General features: G+C 33.2%; 2 protein-coding genes across 3 annotated transcripts; one reads left to right on the top strand and one right to left on the bottom strand.

Moving 5' to 3' along the window:
• The first annotated feature begins 6,390 nt into the window (after window positions 1-6,390).
• On the top strand, window positions 6,391-13,957 carry LOC112802688 (asparagine--tRNA ligase, chloroplastic/mitochondrial). 2 transcript variants are annotated; one of them, XM_025846015.3, is made up of 16 exons: window positions 6,391-6,751; window positions 7,772-8,278; window positions 8,617-8,685; window positions 8,817-8,927; window positions 9,383-9,487; window positions 10,427-10,564; window positions 11,042-11,122; window positions 11,239-11,316; window positions 11,441-11,509; window positions 11,671-11,745; window positions 11,871-11,954; window positions 12,083-12,169; window positions 12,556-12,651; window positions 13,143-13,217; window positions 13,514-13,640; window positions 13,792-13,957. In XM_025846015.3, exons 1-16 carry the CDS (start codon window positions 6,410-6,412, stop codon window positions 13,905-13,907), a joined length of 2,160 nt encoding a protein of 719 aa, XP_025701800.1. In that variant the 5' UTR covers window positions 6,391-6,409; the 3' UTR covers window positions 13,908-13,957. The 2 variants fall into 2 exon arrangements, with proteins under 2 accessions (XP_025701800.1, XP_025701813.1); XM_025846028.3 differs by lacking the exon at window positions 7,772-8,278.
• Window positions 13,958-15,914: 1,957 nt separating this feature from the next.
• Window positions 15,915-16,758, bottom strand: LOC112802680 (small ribosomal subunit protein eS30z/eS30y/eS30x). Its single transcript, XM_025846002.3, has 3 exons — window positions 16,507-16,758; window positions 16,253-16,390; window positions 15,915-16,104 (listed from the first exon to the last, which is right to left on the bottom strand). The coding sequence occupies exons 1-3, from the start codon at window positions 16,508-16,510 to the stop codon at window positions 16,058-16,060; spliced, it is 189 nt and encodes a 62-aa protein (XP_025701787.1). The 5' UTR covers window positions 16,511-16,758; the 3' UTR covers window positions 15,915-16,057.
• Window positions 16,759-21,704: the final 4,946 nt, after the last annotated feature.

Genomic DNA, 21,704 nt, shown 5'->3' with positions numbered 1-21,704 from the left:
GATGATGGAGGAAAGCCGTAGCAGAAGCAAAGGACAGAAGTGGAAGATGAAGATGAAGAAGATAAGGTTCACATTGGGTTTAAGGATTATAAATGGGGGTAGGGACTATATTACAGCAAATTCACCAAATGTGCACGTCATATAGCTATTTCCACATCCACGGTGATAGCCACCTTCCAGATCAGCACTCCGATTTGCTGACTCAGGCCAGAAATGGGCTTGGAGACTTTTATGAAGCTCGGAGTTCAATCTCGAGGATCAAAATGGGGGCAATTGGAAACTCAGGGGTGAAATTGGTGTAGGGGCCCAATCTGAGGGACTATTTTGGAGATTTAGTCTTAAATTAGCATTTAATACATAATTATGTTAATTGTCAATAATTTTAATTTTCAATCATTGTAATATAATTTTAAATTAATCGTAATTTTCAATAAGTTGATATTGATATCTACCTTAAAAAATTAAAACAAAAATCTATGATTCTAATCATAATAAAAATGTATATGATATGATAATGGCTTATTCAATCATAGCAAATATATGATGTATAACGTAAGTAATAAAAAATTAACTTAATAATAATTAATTTATATAATTATTTTTATTCTAATAAAGACTATATATAGTGTTTTTTGTAGTTCGTGAGTCTAGATTTGAGAGTCAACTTATTTTTTTAATTTATTATTCTTCATTAACTACTTCATAGAATAAGAATGTATTCTTTGTTTTTCATCGAATTTGATCATTTTAAGGTATAGTTTATAATTTTTATAGTATTTTTTATATATTCATTCTATTATATTATTCTTTTGATAATTTAATGATTGTTCTTACTTCAACTTATTCTTTTCGTCTAATATTCCAATGCGATTATCTTTTGCCATAATCGTTTACAATACATCACATCCATTAAATACCATCTCAAGTTGTATTTATTAATTCGGGTTCTAATTACATGGATGTAAGCGTCCAACAAAGCGGCAGTAAACTCTATTTTACCGAACGATGGTTGGATCTACTCACGTATTATTACCAACCTAATTGAATGTGGGTAAAGTTAGTTTTCTTGGAAGGAACTTAATTTTTTATTGAGGAATTATTTCCACGGAACTTTGTAGGCCAAGTTCGAGTTCCATCCCCTCCATGCTTTCTATATCTGCCCGAAAATTTTTGAAGTAGAGTACATAATGAGATTGAATTTTCTCAATTTAAATTCAATTTTGGTAAATTCGTGTCAAACTCGAAGATGCAATTTCAACGATTGGTAATTTATTCAAATTTTCTTATTTTAAGCTTTTCCTGATTAAAATAATTTTATAACATATTGTAATTTTTTTCCAGAAATTACCGGCCTTCTTTTGTATCAATGCAATGCCACTTAGGAGAATAAATGTCAGTTTAATTTTTCGATGTGACAATTCTATACCTTGCTGCATTGCATGGATAATAGATGATGAAACTTATTTAACAAGGACATGGTCTGAATATGCACAAATTTTAAATGTTCAAAATTATGATGTTGTTTCAGTTGGTTGCCGTTACGAGAGTAACTCTAATTTATACGTGTCTAAGGATTAGAATAGATTAAATATTACTTAAGTAATTTAGTTCTAATATTGGTATTTGATTAAATTAGTTTTAGATTAGTTTAAATTTAAATTATTGTCCCAATTTATATATTACGACTATTCTTCTTTAGCATGTTATTTTTAAATTTTTTAATATGAAATTTAATTTTTTTTTCGGTTTTAAGTTATTTTTATTTCTATTTTTTTTTGCTCTCAATATAACAAAGAAAAAAAAGTTAAGTTAAAAAAACTGAAAATAATAAATATTATTTTTGATATGACAATTATTTTAATTAACTATGTAAAATTATTATAAATAAATAATAAAATAATTAATAATTGGGTACGAATAAATCAACAATAATAATATTAATTAAAAGTTTTACACGTCTAATAATATTTATAGTTGTGTTTAAATTTTGATAATAAGTTCAATTTACTTATTTTATATAATGAATACATTGGAGATTATATCATTTTTTACAGAATACGAAATTTTTACTCTAAATTATTTGACAATTATTTATTTATTTATTTATTTATTATATTTTCTCTCTTCTTTAACTATTTAGACGATATATATACTGAACAAGTATCTCTATTGAATTAATTATAAAGGTTAATAAAATATAATGACATAATTTTCACCTAATTGTAGCAAGTATCTCAATTGAAAATATTGTTAGTTATTGCCGTATACAATTAGTGTGTGTCTATATATATATATATATATATATATATATATATATATATATATATATATATATATATATATATATATATACTGAGTAATAGTGATGTTTTACAATTATTTATCATTTAGATGATTTATAATTCAGACATAGTTTCTCTTTTGTTTTTTATTTTTCATACCTAATGGCTACTAGCTAAGATTCTATCAATAGTATTACCTATGGTAGATTATGTGATGAAAAAATTTGGAAAATAAAGGAAAAAATTATAAGGTTATGGAAAGTCTCATCTAAATTTGACAAGAGCAAGACGACTTACATAAAATAGTTCTAATGGATGATATGGTTTGTTGATTATTTTTTATGATTCTTTCAAGTGATGGTAGGTCTAGTATATAAATATTTTTAATAGCTTTATAAGTGCTAATAGCTTTTATATTTAATTTATTTTACAATGTCATAAAATTCATTGTTCAATCAAGAGTTATTTGGCAAAGATGTTTTGAGAATGAACTGATCGAGGGGAGGGTCTATGTCTTCTCAAATTTTGTGATTGAAGAATCAAGCAAAATTTATTTTTCAACTGCACACATGTGTAGAATAACTTTTAAAGAGTCACATATAATAAATACGGTCGATGATCATAAAATTTCTGACAATCATTTCAATTTTCTTACTCATGCTGATATATTAAAACAAACAAACGAACAGTCTAACTTATTTAGCATGTGATTAATTTATATTAACCTGCACAAAATTATTTTTTTAATTTTTTTCAAAAAATTATATAATAGCATAATTTTATCGATAATATAAATTTTAACATTTAATTTATGCAAATGTTTAAAATTGTATTGTGAATTTTTTAAAGGTATATCATTTTATTAATATATTGTTAACTTTATCGTTTAGTATAAAATAAATTGATAAAATCTCTTTAATTTATAAGTAATCCATTATATTATTCATTTATTTGTCCTTAATTTGATAGTTTTTATTCAATTTCTTTTGTTTAATTATTCTGTTGGTCCCTATAGTTTCGCGAAATTTTTAATTAGGTCCTTGTACTTTTTTTTCCTTTTAATTGAGTCCTTACACCAAAATTTTTTTTAATTGGGTACCTACACTTTTTTTTTCCTTTTATTTGGGTCCTTGTAACAATTTTTTTTTTAGTTGGATCCCTATAAAATTAAGCCAATTACTGCTAAGAGGGACCTAATTGAAAAAAAAAATAGTGCAGGGACCAATTAAAAGGAAAAAAAGTATAAGGACCTAATTAAAAATTTTGCGAAATTATAGAGACCAACAGAATAATTAAACCATTTTTTTTCAATTGGATGTAATTGGATTTTAATCGAAAAATGAAAGCTTATATCATGGTTAAAAATAGGAAGAAGTGAGCATTACATTGTGGTTGATTTTCATGATTTGTAGTATGTGAAATTTTAATATTTCACAACAAGATTTTGTTTTGTAACAATTTTCTATTCATATGCAAAATCTTTTATCTTTTTCATCATATATTACTACTTATTTCTCTTAATTCCCACTTTTATTTAGAAATGAGGAAAAAATAAGGTGCACATTGTTGGATCATTTGAACTCAATTATCTACGTAATCACCAAACAACTGAATACATACTTATTTTCCAATTTGCAAAACTTAACAAATACATTGGTAAACATATTGGTTTAACTTTTTATTTAATATATTTGTTAATGTTATATCTGTAATCATATTATATCTATATTTACGTATATATCTTTTTAAAAAATACTCTTAGTATAGCACATGATGTATTAAGTAAATATCTTAAAATAGACAGTAACATATGATAAAAATAAAAATTAAACTAAATAGATATTACAAACACAAACACAAACACAAACACAGGCACAACCCATTTAACCCAGTTTCAAACACAATCATAGCAAAAAACTCCCTAACCCACCCATTTAACTATCTCACCTACTTTTATAAATCTACCTAACAATTCTCCTCTTCTCCTAACCAGGATCATGAAACTTATCATAATCGGGGTCTAACTCCTACATGTTACAATCAAGCTGACAAACAACCATAAACCCAAATAAGTGAACAAACCTAGCGGCAACTCAACAACATAAAGAACAAACCCGTCGTGCCATCACGTGTTCGTCATCGCCACCCACCCGTCGCACCGTCACGTGCTCGCTATTAGAGTAGATTAATAAAAATGATTAATAACTACATTAGAATTGATACACTTAACACCAGATTAAAAAAAATGAACAACGCATGACATGCTACTTTTTTATTAATCAAATGATTATAATTTAAATTAGTTTTAATAAAATAACTTAAAATTATAATTTCAATTTTATCATGTGCATGACATGGGTTATTACACTTGTTTCATTTTACTAAATATGACTCGACTACTCTAGTGTGCAAATTAGATTTTGGGCATTTTGGTACTCAGTAGCCACAACAAGCAATGTGCACCAAATCCGTGCCCTTGTTATAGGGGAGTGGATCCTCTCCAGTGAAAAAAAAAATTGGATGGTGTCAATTGTTTAATCTAATCCTTCATTGTTCTCTCTCTCATATTTATTTTTGGTCCCACTTACAAAATTAATGGTGAGAGATCACACTTTATTCCCTCAAGTATCCAAAAAAATTGAGAGGATCTATTTTCCTTGTTAGAAAATAGATAAAACCAGACACACGCACGCCCTTGTTAGATACGGTTTGGAGCATAGTTCTGAAAACTAAACCAAATCGATTGGTTTAATTGGGTTAACAGGAAATCGGTTATTAGGTTGGTTCGATTAATATAAACCGTTCAACAAAAAATTGGTAAAAAACCGGCTGAACCGACAATTAATCGATGAACTGTTAGAACTGGCTGGTTTTTTAAAGGTATTTCGGTTCATTGTAATCCTCCAAAACGGCGTCGTTTCATAGTTAATTAAAAAAACCTAAATGGCTACCCAATCCTGCAGCCCACCCCACTCCCACTCCCTCTCCCTTGTCCCCTCCTCTCTGAAATTGAAGAAATTAAAATTGAAAGAAAAAAATCCTAGCCACCCACAGCCACCGCAGCCACCCACAACCACCTAACCCGTAGCCACCGCAGCCCCCATAGCCCTGCATCGTTGCCATTGCCGAACCCTTTTCTCTCTGTCGCCCTCTTTGTCTCTCTGTCGCTGCTCCTCGCCGTGGGTCGTTGTCGTCGCTTCTCTACTCCTCGCCGTGGGTCGTCGTCGCCGCTTCTCCTCTCCTCGCCGTGGGTTGGTGTCGCCGCTTCTCCACTCCTCATCGTGGGTCGTCGCTGCTTCTCCCTTTCTCCCCAGCGTCGTTTCTGCTTCTCCCGTCCTCGTCATTTCTGCTTTTCTCTTCCTCGTTGGCGTCATTTCTGCATCTCTTCTCCGCACCGTGTCTCGCCGTCGTTGCTTTTCTTTTCCGTGTGGTGTCTCGCAGTCGCAGTTTATCTCCGGCCAAAATTTTCAAATTCTCAACTCTCAGGTCTCAAGTCTCAGACTAACTCTCTCTGCTCTATTCCTCTGAAATCTGAAATTTATTTTGAATATACATATTATGTATTATTGATGATTCTGAGTTTTGAGATATTAATTTTTGAATTTTTATTTGATTTCTATCGTTGATGAGTTATAAATTCAATTGTTTAATTTATTAATTCTGCTGAAATTGATTTTTAAATCTAATATGTTGTACTTGTTATTTTGGTGAATTGTTTTGCTGTTATTGATTCAAAATAAAAACATTGCCACAATTCTATCTTGTGTTGTTTATGCTGATTTATTTTGATTTTGGATTGGTAATTCTGATTGCTGATTTTCTGATTCTGAATTGTTGATGGTGTTATGGTGCATGCTTCATTGCATTGTGCTGGATGCATTGTTATCAAATCCGGCTTGACTTGGCCAGCTCGACTAGAAACTCGGTCATCTGGTCACTTGGTTGAGTCGAGCCACTCATCGAACCGGACAAGTATAGGACCCGGTGAAAACCGGTTCGACCCGAACAAGTTTCGACAAAACCGGTGACCCGGCCGGTTAATGTGACCCGGACCGGGTCGATTTTTTTTCCTTTCCTGGAAACGGCGTCGTTTCTGTTTCAGGGCCCCTAATGTTAATGAAACCCTAATGGCTAATCCGAATAGAACCACCCCGTCCCCCACCCCTCAGCCTCGTCTCTCTTCTCCCTCGACACTCGAACTCGACAGTCCCTCACGGCCTCATCGTCACGTCGTCACTCTCTCATCTCTCCCCTCACCTCGTCAATCGTCACCCTCAGTCTCTCACGGTCTCACCTCATCTTTCTCTCGATCTCGCACTCATCTGAGACTGAAGCTCGTTGTCGTGCCCCTGCGTTCGCTTCGTCTCGTCGGCGGCAGAAGCAGACGAAACCAGTCAAGCAACATCTGCTCCCTCGGGTGGTGTTGGTGGTCGTTTTGTTTCATTGCGGTCTCGGAATCAGTCAACCAGGTGAGCTCCCTCGAGTTTTCGACCCTGTTCTTTCACGGGATCAGTGACAATTTCGGTGAAATTAGAATTTTTGTTGAACTGGTGGTTGTTGTTGTTGTATTTGGTTTTTTATAGTTGTTGCTGAACCTGAGCAAATTTGTTTGTAGCTGATAACATCATTGGATTGAATTTTGTTGTTGGATAACAGAATTGAATACTTGAATAAATTAGAATTGTTGTTGAATCTGAGCAAATTTTAATTAGAATTATTGTTAAATCTGGTGGTTGTTGACTTGTCACTGTTGTATTTGGATTTTTAGAATTGATACTGAACTTGAGCAAATTTTTTTGTTGCTGATAACATCATTGGATTGAATTTTGTTGCTGGATAACAAGTTGAGAACTTGAATAAATTAGAATTGTTGTTGAATCTGAGCAAATTTTAATTAGAATTGTTGTTGAATCTGGTGGTTATTGCTGTTGTATTTGATTTCTTAGAATTTTTGCTGAACCTGAGCAGTTTTTTTTGTTGCTGGATAACATCATTGGATTGAATTTTGTTGCTGAATAACAGAATTGTATTTGATATTAAAATTATTAATGTTTGTAAAAGCATTTTAAGTTTTAAGAAAATATTATTTATATAATTTTATATATTTTTTAATTATGACCGAGTTAACCGGGTGAATCAGTGACCCATCGGTTGAACCGGTGATCCGGTCATATGGCCCGGTTGATTACCGGTTCGGTTCTGATAACTATGGCTGGATGGCTGAAATTTTTCTAATTTTGAGATGTTTATGGTTGATTCTGACTGCTTTGCGTATGCTGGAATTTTTTGTTTATACTTTTTTTTTTATATTTTGTTGTTGATTATTTGTGAATTTTTAATAATAAATTATGAAAAATTGTAAAATTTTAAAATTTATCAGCTTAAAATTTTTTAATTTAAATATTTAAAATTATATATTAAATTTTTTATTTTTATAATTTTATCATATATTTAATTAAACCGGTTGAACCTCTAAACCATTGAACCAGTCACTCTACCGGTTCATTGACCGGTTCGGTTCTCACAACCTTGCTTTGGAGTTTGTACTGAAAAAAAAAAACGGATATATCCTCCATCGGAGTTGTCCTCAACAGCGCCACAGAATGGGGGCAATAGGGGTTGCTGCTGCTGCCGCCGCCATATCTATTGCACCAAAAGTAGCCAAGCACCTACGTCTCAATCTCAACTCTTTTCTCACCACATTCCCTAAAACCACCATCACCACAACCACCATGCCTCTCTTCCCCCGCTGCCGCCACTGCCTTTCTTCTTCCCTTTCTCCCCCCTTCTCCACCCGCTCCTTCTGCACCGCCACCCTCCAATCCAGTGATGCTGCCGCCACAGCACACACTAAAGTTGGAGAATTTCGGAGGAAGCTGAAGGTGGCTGATGTGAAGGGTGGGCCAGATCAAGGGTTGGATAAGCTTGGCCAGAGTCTTGTCATCACGGGTTGGGTCCGCACTCTTCGTGTTCAGAGCAGCGTTACCTTTGTTGAGGTCACCTTTCTTTATCTCTCTCTTTGTTCCTCTCATTTTTCTCAATTGGATGGCACATGGGACCTATTTCATGTGAGTTGTATACTAGAGAATAGAGATGCATTTAGTTAGTCGGTTGGTTGGTTAGTTAGCTAGTGTGTTAGTTAGTTGGTTGGTTTGTTAGCTTGTAGTAAGAGTAACCAAGTAGTAACTAATGTATAACTACCTAACCAATAAAGTGGAGCTGCTCAAGTGAGATACGAAATTAGGAAAATGCTATGTCCTTTCAAGTTTGTTTTATCTGTGATGTGGCAATGAACTTGTGTAATTCGACTGAGCAAATTGTTTGTTGTATCTAGATTAACGATGGTTCCTGCCTTTCTAATATGCAATGTGTGATGGATTCGGGAGCAGAAGGTTATGATCAGGTATGCTTCTTTCCTGAAACTCTGGTCGGTGGTCACTCATGCCTATCATGAAAGCCGGTGTATTTTAAGTTCATCAGTGCGATTTGTAGCTTTTTATCTGTCTGTTTTCAAGATCTGGAGCTTATTATTAGGTTGAATCTGGTTCGATTACGACTGGTGCATCTATTTGGGTGCAAGGAGTTGTGGTGGAGAGCCAAGGATCCAAGCAGAAAGTGGAATTAAAAGTCAACAAAATAGTATTGGTTAGTCTTCCCTCATTCTCAATCAAATTGGTCATTAAGTCATTATTTTGCTCTCAGAATTTCAGCATCTTGCCTATACTAGTCAGCCAAAATGTTGTATAGACACCTCCCCTATTATATATTGGCATTGTAACTGCTATTTGTTATTTTCAAAATTTCAAATATTTTAATGTGGACATGTTTGTAGCAGTACTGAGACGTCTCAATTGTGTATAGCAAAATGGATTGCTCTGTTTCTTTGGCTTAGCTCCTGAAAATTTTTGCTTTAAGCTCATTATTTACTCACTGAATTCGAATGTAATGTAGATCTCTAATTTCTGTGAATGATTAAAGTTGATTTTACTTTTCTCCATTTGTATTCATGCCAATAGACACGACATGATTCGAACTTTAGTTTTGTAAATCTTGAATCCAAGCTGGCAATTTGATGCTAATATTTGGTCTTGTATGTTCAGGTTGGCAAAAGTGATCCTTCCTTTCCCATCCAAAAGAAAAGAGCGAGCAGAGAATTTCTAAGAACAAAAGCGCATCTTCGACCAAGAACAAATACTTTTGGTGCAGTATGGTTTCCTTTATTTTAAGCATATTTGTATCAAGCTTGTTAACCTGTCTGCTTCATTATTCTAAAAGAAAAAATTATTTAGTCTTCCTTGTAAAAACTTTCATCTGCCTATAAATCCTTTTCATATTCTTGTTTTTCATCCGTCCTATTGCAGATGGTTTATAGTTAAGGGTTTCTACATAGAAGAATGGTGGGGAATACACATCTCTTAGTTTGATTTGTTCAGTGTTATAGTGTAGTGGGGTGCAACTGCTATTGTTTGCATGTTTGATGCGGATATCAAATTCATAAAATCTGAGTCAGACCTAGCTAGTTTTAGTTTTTTTTTTTATTTACACTTTAAGTTGAATTACTGTGACAGCTTTAAATCTTTTAATATAGATGAATAAAAATGAGATCTTGTATACATAGTTATATTGCATATTTTAGATAAATAATCTACACAGAAATATTGTAAACATATTTGATATTGATTTGAAATTACTCCCGGGAGGTTAGTCTTGTTCTGTTGCAAGTGTGTTGCACTGGTAGGTGTGTTAAATCTTGATTAATGTATTTAAAAATTAACGATCCATAAATATTCAAATACTAGTTCATCAGTTAAATCTAAGCTACTTTGTTACTTTTCCAATTTATCGGCCCAGTCAAGTGGACCTTCAAATAATTAATGTCATCCTTGTAGGTTGAAGACCTAGTCCTGTTAATTTTTTATTATGCAATTTATTCTTATAGATATGTTTTGCGGGGTAAAATGTTTAGCCGTTGTTTGTTAATCTCCTTTCTCTATTTTTCAATTGTACAACATATTTTGCTATACTTGTATTTGTTTAAAATTCTGATGGTGTGGTTGATTCAAGTAAGTTCTGTTACTATCTTACCTTAGGTGGTAATCATTTTTTAAGTCATCATGTTCTTTTTATGGTGAAAAATGGTTCAGGTTGCAAGGGTTAGGAATGCGCTGGCATATGCTACCCACAAATTCTTCCAAGAGAATGGGTTTATTTGGGTCGCAAGTCCTATTATCACTGCTTCAGATTGTGAGGGAGCGGGTGAACAGTTTTGTGTTACTACATTGGTACTCACAGCTCCATCCAGCGATAGTTCCTCTTCATAGTAATATATAGTTATCAAAATTCTGTGTTGATGCACCTTGGATATGCAAGGGCATAATTCTTCCTCTCCTCTTCCCCCACAGAAATAATCTCATTAAGTAGGAAATTTGTTACAAAACGTAACTTGTTCAGCAAGCAGTTCTGCAGTCCGATGCTATTAAACAGATACAAGAAAACTTCATTTTTTTTCTCAGAAGAGTATATAAAAAAGCATATTATAGGATGATAAGCTTACTTTCAGGCATTGATAAATTGACATTAAAGAACTAAAATTTAAGATAATGTTTCAGTAAAACTACTATAAGCAAGATCTTGTCAATGTTAAATTCAAGATCAGCAAATCTTATACAATCAGCACTATTTAGATATTTCCTGTTTAGTTTAAGATCAGATTATGGCGATATACTCTTACTTATATATTTTTCCTTTTTAATTTACAGATACCAAATTCTCATGAAACTGCTGATTCTCCAGTCGATGCCATTCCAAAAGTGAATAATGGATTGATTGATTGGTCGCAAGTAGGCAGATTTTTATGCTTACTCTTATGATATCGGTTGTCATTTGTAAATTTTCAACAAGCATGCAATGAAGTTTGTGCTTTACATATTCTAACTACAACTACTCTGTGCACCAGGACTTTTTTGGTAAACCAGCATTTTTGACTGTTTCAGGCCAACTCAATGCTGAAACTTATGCTACTGCTCTTTCTGATGTACATGCACCTCCTCCTATTTCTTCTTTTTCTTTTTAAAATTTTTATACTTTGGTTTGTCTTCCATAGAATTTAGTATTTTTGAATTTAGTTGAGATTCACTTTGAATCTTGTACCTATGCAGGTATATACATTTGGTCCCACTTTCCGAGCAGAAAATTCTAATACGTCAAGACACTTGGCTGAATTTTGGGTCAGTGGTTTCTGTTTTTGAGTTAAAGTTGAACAGATTGGAATTCAGAGCATGCATTCATTTTTGTTTCTAAGCTTCTGAGTCTTCCTTATTAGTTACTGTTATGTTTGTTTGATGGAACAAGAATTAAAGGAAATATATTGTATTTATTTTTTTCTCAGATGATTGAGCCGGAACTTGCTTTTGCTGATCTAAATGATGACATGGCTTGTGCTACTGCCTATCTTCAGTCTGTAGTATGTAACTTTCCACAATTACTTTGGAGTTTTCATGGTCTTAGGTTAGATCATTTTGCGAAGCTCATTTTTATATCATTTCTTCACATTAAAGCTTTTTCGCTGGATGCATTTGTTTCTTGAAGATTAGATATGTTCTTGATAACTGCAAGGAAGACATGGAGTTTTTCAATACATGGATTGATAAGGGAATCATTGACCGCTTGAGTGTATGAGCTCAGTGTAACCATCATATTACGTTCCTTTATCTGAGATTTTTCTCCCCTTCAGCTGCCCATATTAATTTTAATCACTGGTATTCTATTTCTCTATTTTATTTTGTTATTATTATGTAAAGGATTTGGCAAACAGAGATGTTGTGCAAATAACCTACACTGAAGCGATAGATCTACTGTCTCGAGCAAATAAGAAATTTGAATTCCCGGTAATCAGTCATATTTTCATTTTCCTATTTGCAGTGGAACACTTATTCTGCACTTGGCTTCTCCAATCATTTCCTTTTGCATTTGTTCTGATAGGTCATTGCTTCCAACTAAAACATGTAATATTATGTTTAGTCAATGTGCACTTAATTTTTGACTTTTGTGTATTCTTAAATTTAGTAGGTGAAGAATTTTATCCATTCTAGCACGCATTCAATTCACAATAATAATCTGCCACGTTATTTTCAATATTGAATTGAATTCCATGATTGATCTATGTTGCGAGGTCCAACAAGGACAAAGCTTGATTGCTATTGTTGTATTGACTCTAATTTTCATATATTAGGTGCTTACAAGTATTTAGCATCGGTTTCTTTGACTTCCATAGGTGAAATGGGGTTGTGATCTGCAAAGTGAACATGAGCGTTATATAACTGAAGAGGCATTTGGTGGTTGCCCTGTTATAATCAGAGACTATCCGAAGGCATGTTGATTTTTCCTTTTGTTTCTGCTCCTGATGTTCTATTCAATTCTGGGACAACATAATGAAAAGAATAAGAAATTTCAGCATGGCTGAGAAAATTGAAATCCTTGTTTTGCCCTCGTTTTGCTTACTTTATGTTTGGTGGTTGTTAAATATTGTTGAGAATATGGCTTGTAGTTGTAGGTAGGATAGGAGAAAAGAAGAAAGAATAGAAAGGTTACAAATAATATGAAATGTGTTGATACGATGACATATGGCCTGGTGTGTTATAGTAAGCAACACAACAATTCTATTTATAAATCCTTGTAAATAGGAATGGTTTCTAGCTTCTTGTAACACATCGTATAATATTGTATCTATATGTTTCATATTCTATGAGACTTTCTATTCCTTTTCTCTGCTCTACCATAATAATCTCAACATGTTATCCAAGCAGTCGATGACCAGTGGTGAAACAATTTTACCTTGGCTGTTGGATTTGAAATTTTCAGGATATCAAAGCATTCTATATGCGGCAGAATGATGATGGAAGGACAGTTGCAGCCATGGACATGTTGGTTCCAAAGGTATGTTTTCTATTGCCTTTTCCCCTCTTTTTATTACTGTCATCAAGAACCGCTTGAGTATCAAATTCTCATATCTCCTTACTACTAACCGAAAGTTATAGTTGGTTAAGCTTTTGGCCTTTTAGATAACATGGAGTTCCTATACAAGTTAATTACCCTAGGCTGGTGAAGCCTCTTGTTTAAATTTTATTCCAGTAATATCTATGTTGTTTGTTTAGATAACATGTTGTTTGTTTTAGGAACTCAACTAAATGTAAAGTTATACTCATGATTTATAATTTTTGTGTTTATGTTAGATTGGTGAACTTATTGGTGGAAGCCAAAGAGAAGAACGGCTTGAGTATCTCGAAGCCCGCTTAGATGATTTAAAGCTAAATAAGGATGCTTATTGGTGGTATCTTGACTTGCGTCGTTATGGTTCAGGTGAAGATAATGCTCAAGTCTCTTAATTGTTGCGTACTCAGACTATTTTAACAGTTGATAGTAATCATTTAAATATAATAATGTGTCCTTTGTTCTTTATATCCTTCATTGTTGGCTGTTGGTAATGATGATATTGTGTTGGTGAATGCAGTGCCTCATGCAGGGTTTGGTTTGGGGTTTGAGAGATTAGTGCAGTTTGCAACAGGAATGGACAATATAAGGGATGCCATTCCCTTTCCTCGTACACCTGCATCCGCTGAGTTTTAGACCCTTGCATATATATGGACAGAATCTACATTCATTTTATTTTATACGAACTTTTATTTTTAAGAGTAGAGGTTAAGGGCAACTAATTGTATTCTTTATCTGCACAACAATATTAAAAATAATGTATTTTGAGCAATATAAATTATAGAATCTCTACTTGAAAAAAAAAGGGTTGTTTCTTGCTAGTATGGTTTTGTTTTTGGTATGTTTTTGTTTCCAGGTGCAGAAGATTGGCCTTTTTTTTCAGTTAAATTTTCATGCACTCACAGGTCGCGCAATTATAACTATTTTTTTTGGATAACTATTGTAACACTCTATTACACTAATAATATTTGAAAAAATTACATCAGTGAAAATAAAAAAACTCTAACAAAATATCCATACTATTAACAAGAAAAATTAATAAAAAATCAAAACTTAACAAAAAGTACTAACAATAATATTTAAAAAATATTTATTTGTATAGTCATAAAAAAAATTTATAAACTCTAATGATTATCGTTTGATATCTTATTATAAATGAGATTAAATGACAAAATTAGTAGAAAAAAATAAAACCTACTTGCTTACGGAGAACGAAAGTTAAAATTAAGAATCATATTCGTGTTTAGAGAAAAAAAAAGTTAATTAAACAAAAAATTATGACATTCAAGAAAATTAAAAAAAAACAAGTTAAATCCTTGTGTTCCTTGCTTCGCATGCTTGCCAGGAAAGTAGAACAAATAAATCTTTTACTTTTAAACCAAATTCAAAATTATAATATATTTTATTTTAAAAAAACTGCAGGTAATTAAATTGTGAAAATCTATTATTTATTTTCACTTTTCTCTTCCACCACCATCCATGGACTTCATTTACCAGCACAGCAGCACAGTCCTACAATGTTTTATTGCAAACTGGAAAGTCCAAACTTATCCCTCTTCTGCCTGTCTTTTCTACACAAAAAATCACATGAACACAAGCTTGAGGAGCATACGATCATAAGAGATTGGGTCATGGTTTGGGGAGCTTTAATTCTTCAGTGATATACATACCAAGGGTAATGCGTACTAATTTGGAAAACATGGGGGAACGATTCTTATAATTTGTTTAGATCAGAGCAACTGTTAAATACAATAAACTTAAATTCAAGGATTCATTAGGTGGTTAACCAAATATTACATAAGCTAATAGTGGCCAAAATAAATCATCATGAGGATATTTTAACATCAAACTCAGGTACACAGCCACATGCTACTTACTATCACCACAATAAACGCACGCCTCAGAAAATGCGAGGTTTCTATGGCAATGGCGATAGCCAATTCACTTGTTCTGGGAGTTCAAACCACACCATATCAGGAACACCAAAAATTCCATATAAGACAACGGTAAATAACCTAAGGATCCAATCTCTAACATCCTCATCGCCTACAATATCATTGATTTTGCTTTCAGAGAAAAGTGTAAGGAAGAAGGGTCGAGACGAATTAGTTGCTGGTAAACTAAGGTTGTCCGCTACACAAAATCAATCACTGACTGATAGCTAGTATAATAATAGACTAGTACGTGGTGATAAGATACGACCATTGTTACTCAGACCTGATAATCCAAACTTACGAAGAAACATGTATTTACTATACTTAGATGTAGATGAACTTCAACCCTAAAAGGCCAAGACCAAACCAATCTTAAAGATACTAGCATGATGAAGGTATATGCTAGAAATTAACCATTTCATCAAAAAGGGAAGCCATATTTTGATCTATGGGCTGCTTAAGGTGCGAAATTAGGGGCACCCTTACAACCAACCAATCCTCCTATGTTCATATTTAAGATGACTAGTGTCGAGATATTCAAATCACCAACATCGGTTTGATAACTCTAAACATAAAAAATTGTTTAAAGATAAAAGATAATCAGTCAACGGTGAAGATATGAACATAAACAAAATTTTGGTCCTTTTGAACACCAAGATAAGCTCTGCTTTAACTAGCAAAAATCTTAAAGGGGGAACATAGTTCAATATTAGCCCAAAAAAACTTTCATTGAACCATAATCAGAACTTCAACATCTTTAAATCCACCAATCAACTGATAAACAAGCAATACATCTCGCAAACTAATAAAATCAAAAATAAAAATAAAACCATCCTTCAAGCATCATCTCCCTTACTTCTCAGATGAGTTTGGTCCTCGCTTCTTTCCGAATCCCACCACTACAAATCCACAATAAGAAAAAAATTAGACACCAAAATTACAACACAATGAAAAAGAACCGAACTTAAACATTATGTAGCACACACAAAAACCCTAAGTCAAATTGGGGGTAAACGAAAAACGTGGGTTTTTGAAAAGAGGGTTTACCGGCGGTGACGAATCGGCGATTGTATTGCATGCGCTTGTGTGCTCGTCCACGTGGCTTCTTCTTCTTGTCTTGTTTCGCAACTTTTGGGGTTTGACCTCTGACTTTTCCGGCACGAGCTAGGGATCCGTGAACCTTACCTGCAATAAAGTAATCAATCGATTCATCAACACCAATCAATAAATAAATCACATACAACCACAACAATCTCAGCATAAAGAGAAGAACACGGAATAAGTGATTCCAGGTAACAAACCCATGATTTGTTTGGGTTGTGATTCGGAGCTGAGTGGTTCTGTCCTGCTCTTCTTTTGTTTGTTGCAGCGGCTATGAGCAGAAAGATCAATTGAATAATGCGAGGGTGCTATTTGTACTGCTACTTACTAGGGTTTAAAGGCATACGGGCTTACTTGTAGGCTATCTTCGCTACTATCCATTTTCGGCCCATTCTTTGAAGTTTCATCTGTTTTATGTTTTTTCGGTGGACCATGAAAATTGTGAACATCACAAATAACTGGTTGCAATTTAGGCTCAATAAGATAAAAATTAATAATTAAATTCGTCAGATTATTTATTTTTTAAATTAATTTTTAAATAAATTATTTAGTTATATTAGTCTTTTGTTGGATAGAAGATAATGTAGTAGGTTAATGCCACGTGTCACATGATAATTAGTTGATGTTTCAAGTTAGTGACACCTAGCACGCCGCATGTTACTTAACGTGTAAAAAAGTTATTTATAATCAAATACTCTCTGAAATTTTAGACGTAAGTCATTTTCATCCCTAAAAATTTAAAAATTAATCAAATTAATCCTTATATAAATTTTTTTTATTTTGTTTCATAATAGTAAATTTAAAATATTTTTTATAGAACTAATTATAATATTATTTTTTAAACCTTAATAAAAATTCTCTTTACATAAAATAATAAAAATAATTAAATTATTATAAAGTTATTTTATTATTTATATTTTAAATTTTTACATTTTCAACTTGTAATTTTTTTATAGTGAAATTTTTTTATTTAAACGAATTTATTAAATTATTGTTGGTTATATATTTAAAAATTTAATATTTTAAATCTCACTAAATAATATAGTGGTCATTTTAAAATTTAAATCTTCTAAAATTTTTAAAATTATAATTTTTATTATTGTTTAATTTATATAGTAGAACTCAATAATTAAAAAACAGATTTGGGGATCACTTGTTGAATCTTAATATTTTAATATAATTTTTTTTAAATAACTACTATATTTATTTAGTGAGATCTAAAAATTAAAATATCTAAAATAATTATTATATCTATTTAGTGAAATCCAAAATATTTAGTAAAATAACTACTATATTTTACTAGTTTTAATATTTTAGATTTCATTAAATAAATATAGTAGTTATTTTAAATGTTTTAATATTTTAGATTTTACTAAATAAATTTAGTAATTATTTTTAAAAAAACTATATTAAAATATTAAGATTCAACCAGTGATCCCACAAATTAATTTTTTAATTATTGAGTTCATATAGCCGGTCTGGTTGATTCCTAGAACCGTCTTACTAAAAATCGATTAAAAAACTGGCCGAATCGGTAGTTAACCAGTGGACCAACCGAACTAACGAGTTTTTTTAAGGTCTGGTTTTATAATCCAAGATCAGAAATGGCGTCATTTTGATGCTAGAAAAACAGAACACTCACTAAGTCACTAACCCAGTCCCCCAGTTCCCAAACGCAGCTTCACCAATGTCTCCCTCTCCCTATCCCTTCCAACCATAATTTTCTCCAAGTCTCAAACGAGCAGAAAGAACGCCTCCACCAACCCTACCATTATCGGCGTCGACAGTGACCACCAGCAGTTGCCACCCTCGCCACTCAAAGCTTTTCTTGTCGTCACTGTCGAAAGGTCGGTTTGAAGCTTCTGTCGTCATCATCAGAAGGTTGGTTTGGACGCTTTTGTCGTCGGCCACCTCTATCCTGCCGAGCATCTGTCTGTGTCACCGTGGATTCTAGGCCTTTTCTACTTTCTCTGTCGCAGTGAGTTCTTCAATTTTTTAATTAATTTTCTTTTATTTTGTTAATTATATGAATTACCACAGTAAGTTCTTCAGTTTTTCAGTTAATTTTTTATTTTGTTAATTATATATGAATTAAACTATCTTCACCGGAAGTTATCACTCTTCTGTCATTGTCGTCACTTCCTTTCCTCCCTCGCTGTCGGTAAGCATTGTTGCTTCAAATTACTTTTGTTTATTTTGTAATTTGTACTGTTATTAATAATATTGAGCTGTTGATTTTTAGATTTTGTAAATACTTTTATAATTTTATTAATAATACTGGGTTTAGTGATTTACCGATTATTCGGGTTTTGTTATTTCACTTTAATGTGATTGTGGTTACATTATAGATAACAGATGAATTTGTGGCTGAATTTGCTAATTCGGACAATAGTGGTTTGTCTCCTGATCAAATTTTCTCATATAAACAAATTTCGATTTTATATTCTTTTTCACAAATTGAATGTTTAAGATAAGTAATTTATGTTTTTTGGACTGAATATTTATCAACAATAATATGATGAGAAAAATATCTGTAAAAAAGTCTATAATGCTCCGAACATTCTCATGACAATGGATATTATTTCTGTTTGTCGATTTTTAGCAAATTGATGGTGGTTCGATATCTAGTGGTCTGGGAGCGAAACCTACTCTTCTTTGCAGGTATCAGTTTCTAGAAGTGCATCAAAGTGTCTTTGATTAGATTGGATTTAGAAATATAAATAAATTAAATTTTGTAAATTGAAAAAAGAAATGAAAGAAATAAAGTTTTCGAAAAGCAGATAGACAAAAAATGAAAAAAGGTTTGCATTGAAATTAAAAGAAAGCAATAAAATGCCTCCGATTGGATCAAAGGACTTTAACTTAGAAATTAACCATGCGAAAATGTAAATTGGACAATGAAGATAAAGAACACTTAGAAAATAAATTTACTTGAAATGTAAAGTTTACAGAAAAGTATACCAAAAGAATGAAAAGATAGAAGGAACCCTACAGAAAAGTTACTCGATCGCAAACTTAGGAATTCCCTAGGATGTGAGTGTGCTTGAGTGTTTTTTGAGTAAAAGTTCCAACCCTTATTCCCTAAGTCTTCCTAATATTTATAGTCCACTTTAGGTAACTACCAATTAATTAAAATTAATTACGAAATTACAGATTTGAATGTATTCCCCTTGGTAACCGTTCCCGCCTAGACGTTCGCATGATTTCCTCACATGATGTAGGCCTTTAACTGTTCCACTATCATAACTTTTCGATTCACTTATTCAAATGTCCCTATTCGATTAGGCCTATTCCATTAATGAGTCGATTGAGCCTATTCTATTAATGAGTCAATCAAAGTTTAATTTGCATCGAACACTTCCAATCCCACGCTTACGCACACATCTTTTTCGAGAAATTGTCTCTGCCTTCCTTCGAACCAATTTACCTTTATCGAAAATATTTTTCAATCAACAAATTACCCCCTTAGATTAATGTGTTTGCATTCAATAGCACTTATTAGAAGATGAAATACTTAATCCAAATTTAATTCTCAAATTCGTAAATCAGTAACAATTACCATTTAAACTCCTCATTATTATTGACCCACTCGACACGTCTCCTGAGACTTGCACTTTCTCTCTCTACCACTTCATCTTCCTCACGAAGTTACCTCTTTTTGCATCCCTTTCGCAGTAACGCCTACAGTAGCACTTTAAATTCGTTATCGTCACCCTTATTCAAACCTTTTGGAACTCATTTCCCTTTGAATCCTCCTTACATCAAAAACCTCCTTATAAAATCTTCAATCTTTCGCTCCTTCCTCTCTATTCAACAATGGCCGGTTCCTCTTCTCATGTTATTACCCAAGACAAGGGTAAAGGCCATGCAGAAGCAACACCAGCTCTACCAGCCCTCCACATACTGAATCAAGTCAACGATGAAGTAATTGATGATCCTCAACTGCAGATTAATGATACCAGAATCTTAATCCCCTTCATAGTAGGTGAAAATACCCATTGTTTCCTCGGACCAATCAAATCCTTAGAAAAGGCCAACAAAAAACTCCCTTTCTTCCCCAATGCTGAAGGAGAAGATTTGTTGATTAACAGGCTTTTAACATTTCCCAGTTCATCAATCAAAAACCTTTCAGGAATAATCCAAAGACTAACCCTCAGGGACACGATTTCACGGCCTGGTATCAACGCCTTGAACCTGCAAAGAGTGCTGATTGGGGGTCTATAGGAATACAAGAACTACTAAAGCTCTCTCATTTCTCACTTACAACACTCCCTTGGATGATTGGGGCTATGACTTGCTTTTGGAGCAGAACAACCAACAACTTCCACTTTCGTTGTGGAATGATTGGAATGTCCTTCTTGGATGTAGCTGCTATTACAGAGCTCCCAATTAACTCTCTAGACTGTGTCCCCCACATGCAGCCTGAGCACCAATACAATGTTACCTTATCCAGTTCTTACAGCAACTTCATTGCTAATAACATGGGAGAAGAAGGCATTGACATTTCAGATGATGAACACGTAGCCTTTTTGTTCTATTGGCTAAACGCCATCCTATTTTGTTTCTGAAGTGTTCAAATGTTAAAGCTCTTTCTACCTTTGGCTGCTCTGCTTCATGAAAAGAAAGTTCTCAATTTGGCCAAACTACTTCTAGGGCATATTTTCAAAGAACTTGGCCATTTCGTTCATTGTCTCTGAAACAACAATATAATCGAACAGGTGGCCCTCTTTGGCTACTCCAACTATGGCTCAATGCCATTTTTGAAAATTTATGACAAAGCCTGGAAGCGATGGCACTGATAAACAACACATTGAAGGTTTTTGATTGGCGATTATAAACCCAATTTCCCAAACACACAATTGGATGAAGACCGATTATGGGCTGTTTTTTCTCTCTTTCATTCCTGCAAAGATTTTGACAATGAGGATCTCGATTTCACCCCTTTTTTGCGTCGAAACCGTGGTCTTGTGTGGCTTGATCGCTTACTCTTCCCTCATGATACAGAGGTGAGTGAACTGGCCAATCGGAACTGAGCAAATCTGTTGGCTATTCAGGCAATTCCTATTGTGTTACCCCAGCATAAAAAATAAAGGTTCAAAGTGACCATATACGTCCCTCATTATACAGCCAGGCAACTGGGATTTTCACAGGCAATTCCAGCCCCCTTTCCTCAGAACAACAAGCCGCAACGCAGCAGCTTTAAGAAAAACCCTACCTCAATTGCGACTTAATTACATAATAAAACTTCATTTTCCTCTCGGCCTGTAACGCAGCAGCCGCAATCTTTGCTCCAAACCACTTTTGCATCAACCACAACTACTCTAATCGCAATATACAATAACCAAAACTCAATCTTATAGCAATTAACATCACAAAACCTCAGCGTATGATAACAGAA

This window comes from Arachis hypogaea, chromosome 1, assembly GCF_003086295.3.
Source record: "Arachis hypogaea cultivar Tifrunner chromosome 1, arahy.Tifrunner.gnm2.J5K5, whole genome shotgun sequence".
Taxonomy (NCBI): domain Eukaryota; kingdom Viridiplantae; phylum Streptophyta; class Magnoliopsida; order Fabales; family Fabaceae; genus Arachis; species Arachis hypogaea.
Note: the sequence above shows the minus strand (reverse complement) of the source record. Positions and strands in the feature narration are given on the sequence as shown.